The following is a 7,802-nucleotide window of genomic DNA, read 5'->3' as shown; positions in this document are numbered from 1 at the left end:
GCTAGGGAGATGGTAGTAGTAGGCCATCCGATTGGTGGGAGGGCTAGCGTCTACCGCGCCGCAATCACGGGCCCCACTGCTGGCCCTGCACCTGAGCAAGACGAGGTCATTTCCGTCCGTGTGCCTGAAGGGTGGACCTACCGGAACGGAGGCTGCGTCAGTGACGCATCAGAAGCCATGGCAACCAAGGGACTGCTTTGTTGTGGGGCAAACGGTCTCGCTCCTCCGATCGCTCCTTGCAATCCTGGGCTGCCCCTACCGGAGGCAAAGACTTAGGGAGGGCTCCCCCTAGTGGGCTGGCTGACCAACAACAACAACACCAGTGACATTACTGAGACTTTGACTGGTACTGTTCAGTGATGCTATTACTATTTATTATTACTATTAGGAACTGGGGAGCTGATGATGATGATGATGATGAAGATGATTACTACTACTACTACTACCTGAAGTGGATAAACAGCTTGCCTTTGTGTGTGAATGAATGATTTTCTTCTACTCTCTTGTGAGTGCTTGCGCGCGTGCGTGCGTGTGTGTGTGTGTGTGTGTGTGTGTGTGTGTGATTGATTGAGGAGGACCCTGTCGGGTAGAAGCATAATGGGAGAAACTGAATGGAAAACCAGAATGTGAGATCTTATATATTGGTTGTTGACCTAGAGCCATTTGGTGATTGCAGAGGGTCATTCACTCACTTTCCACACTCTTTCTATTTGATTCCTACTACTGATTTTTCACAGGGTGTGGTGCTTGAGATTTGTATTGAATTCAAAAAGGTGCTTCTTCTTCCCTGAAACCTCAGTGTTCCTCCCATAACCCACTATGATCCCGGTTTCATCTGTGTGTGTATGTGTGTTTTAACAGTTCATGTAACTTTGAAACAGCGTGAAAAGAGCTTAAGGTGTGTTTGTCTCCCTCTGCTGGCCTGGAAGACCCAGACAGACCAGGCCACTGTGGCTCACATGGCTGTGTCTCAATACTTTAAATGGCTTCCTTTCCTCATACCCATTCCTTCTAGGAGAAGCTATACCTGACCAGACCAAGGAAAACTCCAAACCTTAGTTATAGACCTGAATGTTTTCCTACTCAGGTATCTTGGTCAGGAAAAGGTCCTGGCCATATTCGTATCAACCGACATGAGGGATTTTAAAAGGTTTTTGACTATATGGCTATAGCTATTAACCTTTATAACCAATTCTAACCAGTTAATCTAGCTAGTGATCTGTAGGAAAGGACGAGGAAAGATGAACCAGAGTATTGGGACGTAGCCGGTCTGACTCCACTGTGCTGGCCAGAGTCTCTTTATTACTTCTCAGTTTAAACATCATGATTTACTGAGTCTGGACCACTGTGTGCATCTATTCAAATAATTCCACTGTTCTGTCCCATATTGATGATGTCATAATGACAATGGTATGAACACCGACCCATATGTCCATGGAACGACAAAGTCAGGGAGTGTAATGCAATGGATGAAGACTTTTTAAGGCTTATTGAAACATATTATATTTATAATGCTAATGCATGAAAGCTGCCCTGAAATCACGTATGTATCTAACTACTACACCCTTCTGCTGGCTGGGTTGTTGGTTGGTCTGTTGCTAGGTGAAATAATAATTTATTATGGATGTGACTCTGTTCTTATCTAGAAACAACCCTTCCCCCAAGATACTTGTAGAGATCAGAGATGATTTATAGGTTGAAGTGATATAGTGATAGCTCCACTTTGCCCTCTGATAGGCTAGGTGGAATTCCACCATATTGCTTAAACCTGTCCACTCCTCTCAGATCTCCACCAGTGACTATAGGAAGGGGTTAGTTAGGGGTTGTTTCTGGACAGGGCCTCTGCTGTTTCTGCTAGAACCCTTCCTCTATATGCAAGGCTCTTCTGATTAGCGTTGTTACTGTAAGTATCATCATTGGGAATTACCAGCTTTAATAAACTGTCATGATGATGATTTCTGTTATTTAAAATAAAATCTCCTCATTTAATAAAAAATAAAAAACATTGAATGTAATATATTTTATTATTATCATTATATAATGTTTACTGTTGACATAAATGGAAACTATCACAGACACAGCAGAGTCAGGTTAAATGTCATAGAGCTTTATGTAAGCTGTAGAATATACGTCTATTTTAGTCAATGGGGTCCACAGTTATAGACTATAACATTAGAATGACAACAGTGTAAGCTGTATATGGCTGTATTACAAGGCAATGCAATCAATTAAATTATAATTACAATTCAATTCCATATGACTTAGCTTCGGACTCTAGTACAGCATTGTTTCAGATTTTCAATTTATACTGCAGGTCTCTTTAAAAGCTTTTCCTACTTCCCTCCCCACATCTGTAAAAGCTTCTCCCACTGCATTACCTACTGTACTAAAAAAAGATAGAAAGCCGTTACTTTCTTCAGCTTTCTTTCTAGCCTCCCTTTCATGTTTTTCCCTCAACTCCTTTATTTCTTTCTCCTTAGCCTCTTTTTCCATGTTCAGTTTCCTCAGTTCCTCCTCCCTGAGTTTCTGCTCTTCCTTCTCTCTCTGGATCCTCTTCATCTCCTCTTTAATCGCTTCCTCCTGAGCCTTTTGTTCCATTTTCTTCAGTTGCTCCTCATGTCTGAGTTTCTGCTCTTCACTCACTCTCAGGATCCTCTCATTCTCCTCTTTAAGCTTTTTCTCCCGAGCCTCTTGTTCCATTTTTTCCATCTTCAGTTTCTCCTCCTCTCTGCATATCATCTCCTCTTCCTTTCTCAGGATTCTGTTCTTCTCCTCTTCAATCGCTCTCTCAGCCTCCTGGAACATCTCAGTGGTGTAGTGGCTTCCTCCATTCATCATGACCATATTGTTTATCTTCTCAAGCAGCTCAGTGACCTGGGAGGGATTCTGATCTTTGTTTTTAAAGACATGATATCCCCCATTGCATTGAGAAAGTAAACTTTCCAGACCTGGATTTTCAAGCAGGTATTCTTCAATTTTTACATCATCATCATCAAGAAGGTCTCCATGTGTGAAGAGAATCATGGTGTATTTCGATGCTTCATCACCAAAGAATTTCTGAATCATCTCCACAGTTTTCTGCTCTTCTTCAGTGAATCTTCCCAGCTTGATCACAACCAGGAACACATGGGTACCAGGAGAAGAGAGAGAGATGCACAGAGCGATCTTTCTCAGTCCCTCCTCATTGGACAATGTAGTATCAAACAAACCTGGGGTGTCGATAACAGATACACTTTGCTCATCCACCTTCCCTTTAGTCTTTTTACAATCTTTTGTCAGAGAAATAGAGGAAAACTTTGATTGGAAAGCTTTTGACCCCACAATGGTGTTTCCTGCTGCACTTTTCCCAGCTCAAGTCTTCCCGACCAGAACAATCCGGACCTCCTCCTTTTGTGTCAGCGTTTGGAGTCCTGTTGGATAACAAGGACACTTGTTAACTTTTTTAAGAGGTCTAGACTTTATGTACAGCTTGCCAGCACATTTTGAGTAATGGGCAAAAAATTACGGTTTCACACTTCTTCTTGACACAAAGCAGTACTTCATGGTCTGCAGCAAATAGTCTGTGAGAATCGCCTGTACAGATTATATATATTTTTAATTTATTCAACCTTTATTTAACTAGGCAAGTCAGTTAAGAACAAATTCTTATTTACAATGACGGCCTACCCTGGCCAAACCCAGATGACGCTGACTCCCATCAAACACCAAGAAATCTCTTGGTGTTAATATATCAATTAAAGGTCACAGTACAAAAATAAATATCTAATCCATGTGTTCCTGTTTAGAATCAGTACAGGAAGTGAGAAAGAGAATGAAAGAGAGCGAGAGATAGAGAGAGAGAGAGAGATAGAGAGGAGTGCTCTTAAACAGTGATGTACAATCAGCCATACAATAATAAGGAAACAATTATGTTATGTATGAATGTAAAAAAAATACTAAACTTAATAGAACTAGAATCTCTCATCCCAAATAAAGTGTTACCTAAAGTATTAATAAAACATCTGTTTCAACTTTTAAAAACAGAGTTGCTCCACTGACTTGTATATTATAATGTAACTAATACTGTTAAGTATGTTTGTCCACTTGACAAAAAAATTAAAGCAGTGGAGTAACATAAAATAATGCTCCCCACTGCTCTACATCATTATATTTCTGGAGTAACATAAAATAATGCTCCCCACTGCTCTACATCATTATATTTCTGGAGTAACATTAAATAATGCTCCCCACTGCTCTACATCATTATATTTCTGGGGTAACATAAAATAATGCTCCACACTGCTCTACATCATTATATTTCTGGAGTAACATTAAATAATGCTCCCCACTGCTCTACATCATTATATTTCTGGGGTAACATAAAATAATGCTCCACACTGCTATACATCATTATATTTCTGGGTTAACATAAAATAATGCTCCCCACTGCTCTACATCATTATATTTCTGGGGTAACATAAAATAATGCTCCCCACTGCTCTACATCATTATATTTCTGGGGTAACATAAAATAATGCTCCCCACTGCTCTACATCATTATATTTCTGGGGTAACATAAAATAATGCTCCCCACTGCTCTACATCATTATATTTCTGGGGTAACATAAAATAATGCTCCCCACTGCTCTACATCATTATATTTCTGGGGTAACATAAAATAATGCTCCCCACTGCTCTACATCATTATATTTCTGGGGTAACATAAAATAATGCTCCCCCACTGCTCTACATCATTATATTTCTGGGGTAACATAAAATAATGCTCCCCACTGCTCTACATCATTATATTTCTGGGGTAACATAAAATAATGCTCCCCACTGCTCTACATCATTATATTTCTGGGGTAACATAAAATAATGCTCCCCACTGCTCTACATCATTATATTTCTGGGGTAACATAAAATAATGCTCCCCACTGCTCTACATCATTATATTTCTGGAGTAACATAAAATAATGCTCCCCACTGCTCTACTTCATTATATTTCTGGGGTAACATAAAATAATGCTCCCCACTGCTCTACATCATTATATTTCTGGGGTAACATAAAATAATGCTCCCCACTGCTCTACTTCATTATATTTCTGGGGTAACATAAAATAATGCTCCCCACTGCTCTACATCATTATATTTCTGGGGTAACATAAAATAATGCTCCCCACTGCTCTACATCATTATATTTCTTGGGTAACATAAAATAATGCTCCCCACTGCTCTACATCATTATATTTCTGGGGTAACATAAAATAATGCTCCCCACTGCTCTACATCATTATATTTCTGGGGTAACATAAAATAATGCTCCCCACTGCTCTACATCATTATATTTCTGGGGTAACATAAAATAATGCTCCCCACTGCTCTACATCATTATATTTCTGGGGTAACATAAAATAATGCTCCCCACTGCTCTACATCATTATATTTCTGGGGTAACATAAAATAATGCTCCCCACTGCTCTACATCATTATATTTCTGGGGTAACATAAAATAATGCTCCCCACTGCTCTACATCATTATATTTCTGGGGTAACATAAAATAATGCTCCCCACTGCTCTACTTCATTATCTTTCTGGGGTAACATAAAATAATGCTCCCCACTGCTCTACATCATTATATTTCTGGGGTAACATAAAATAATGCTCCCCACTGCTCTACATCATTATATTTCTAGAGTACATGAAGTTCAAAGGAAAAAGCACATAACAAAACATTATCAATACCCTTGACTTGAGTTCCAATCTTTGTAAACTAAAGGCTACTCACCAGAATGAGAAACTTTGCTGTTCATGTTTGGATTGAAGATCTGTCAGTCTCGAACGCTGTGTGAGACTACTGCTAGTAGTAGTAGTAGTAGTAGTAGTAGTAGTAGTAGTAGTAGTAGTAGTAGTTTCTATACTCCTGTAAGGATACAATAGAGCTTCAGATATAGTTGTTTCTATGTTCCTGTAAGGATACACTGTGAGAGTGGGTCTGCCCACTTGTTTTATATAGGATCTCTCAGGTGCCCATCCCCTGACACACCCATAGGCTTTCTCTTAGCTGTCATACATCTAGTGAAATCCTTTCCCACTAGTTATGGCTGTAATACAATAAAACATTTTTTGCCTGGTTTAACGATTCAGTCAAGTCAAAACGTGTAGTGTCTGCCTGGCTTTAGTTTCACATATCGTTACTCAACAAGTCACACCTCTAGTGACCCCATTTGCTATAGCCTATAGGTTGGGTATTGAAAGCCCTGCAATGTCAATAATAATAGTTCTAATGACAATACAGACACGAACACCTTTATTTGTATAGCAATTTTCATACACCTCAAAATGCATAGCACAAAGCAAAGGTTAACAAAATGAAACACACGTAGGCCTAACTCTATGCCACCATTAGTTTAATGAATCTACAGCAGCATAGTCTGAAATGGCTGCTTCCTCTAAGTCACGTGGTTTTATAGAACATGTGTCTTTGCATTACAACTTCCTGCCCCCTGACACATAACGTTTGTGTTGACTCGCACTAAATGATTGTTAATTTATCTTTACTGAAGATGTCTACCTATATACCCTCCACTATGTGTCTTTGGACAGTGATGCTAAAATGTTACATTTGGCTATGTACTAGAGCATTTTGGATTTGAGATCAAATGTTTCATCTGAGGTGACAGTACAGAATGTCACCTTTTATTTGAAGGTATTTTCATACATATCTGATTTACTGTTTAGAAAATGAAAGCACATTAGAGATCAATGTCCCGCCATTTGAAAATGTCATAAGTATTTGGACAAATGTCACTTATAGTGTACCAAAGTAGTAAAAAATGTAGTATTTGGTCCCATATTCCTAGCACGCAATGACTACATCAAGCTTGTGACTACAAACTAGTTGGATGCATTAACAGTTTGTTTTAGTTGTGAATGGCAAAAATGCAACATTGGGCTTCAGGAAAAATGTGTAGTAAGAAAACTGTGAAATTCTATAAAAATCACATCAAAATGGATCAAAAGCATTTATTTGTGGTGGAAAAAGTACCCAATTGTCATACTTGAGTAAAAGTAAAGATACCTTATTAGAGAATGACTCCAGTAAAAGTGAAAGCCACCCAGTAAAATCCTACTTGAGTAAAAGTCTAAAAGTATTTGGTTTTAAATATATTTAAGTATCAAAAGTACATGTAATTGCTAAAATATACTTAAGTATCAAAAGTAAAAGTGTATATATATTAAGCAAAACAGACGGCACAATCTTCTTATTTTTTTAAGTTACAGATAAACAGGGGCACACACGCTCAAGGTCCTAAACGATATTATAACCGCGATTTATAATAGACAGTACTGTGCAGCCGTCTTCATCGACCTGGCCAAGGCTTTCGACTCTGTCAACCACCGCATTCTTATTGGCAGACTAAATAGCCTTGGTTTCTCAAATGACTGCCTCGCCTGGTTCACCAACTACTTCTCAGATAGAGTTCAGTGTGTCAAATCGGAGGGCCTGTTGTCTGGACCTATGGCAGTCTCTATGGGGGTGCCACAGGGTTCAATTCTTGGGCCGACACTTTTCTCCGTGTATATCAATGATGTCGCTCTTGCTGCTGGTGACTCTCAGATCCACCTCTACGCAGACGACACCATTTTGTATACATCTGGCCCTTCATTGGACACTGTGTTAACAAACCTCCAAACGAGCTTCAATGCCATACAACAATCCTTCAGTAGCCTCCAACTGCTCTTAAACACTAGTAAAACTAAATGCATGCTTTTCAATCGAATGCTGCTGGCACCCGCCCACCCGACTAGAATCACCACT

At 39.3% G+C, this 7,802-nt stretch overlaps 1 protein-coding gene across 1 annotated transcript; it reads right to left on the bottom strand.

Annotated features, from left to right (window-relative positions):
* Nucleotides 1–2,209: 2,209 nt before the first annotated feature.
* On the bottom strand, nucleotides 2,210–3,405 carry LOC123483501 (trichohyalin-like). The gene has a single exon (XM_045213687.1). The coding sequence runs from the start codon at nucleotides 3,064–3,066 to the stop codon at nucleotides 2,299–2,301; it is 768 nt and encodes a 255-aa protein (XP_045069622.1). The 5' UTR covers nucleotides 3,067–3,405; the 3' UTR covers nucleotides 2,210–2,298.
* Nucleotides 3,406–7,802: the final 4,397 nt, after the last annotated feature.

Source organism: Coregonus clupeaformis, unplaced genomic scaffold (assembly GCF_020615455.1).
Source record: "Coregonus clupeaformis isolate EN_2021a unplaced genomic scaffold, ASM2061545v1 scaf0139, whole genome shotgun sequence".
Taxonomy (NCBI): Eukaryota; Metazoa; Chordata; class Actinopteri; order Salmoniformes; family Salmonidae; genus Coregonus; species Coregonus clupeaformis.
This window is presented reverse-complemented; position numbering and strand designations above follow the sequence as displayed.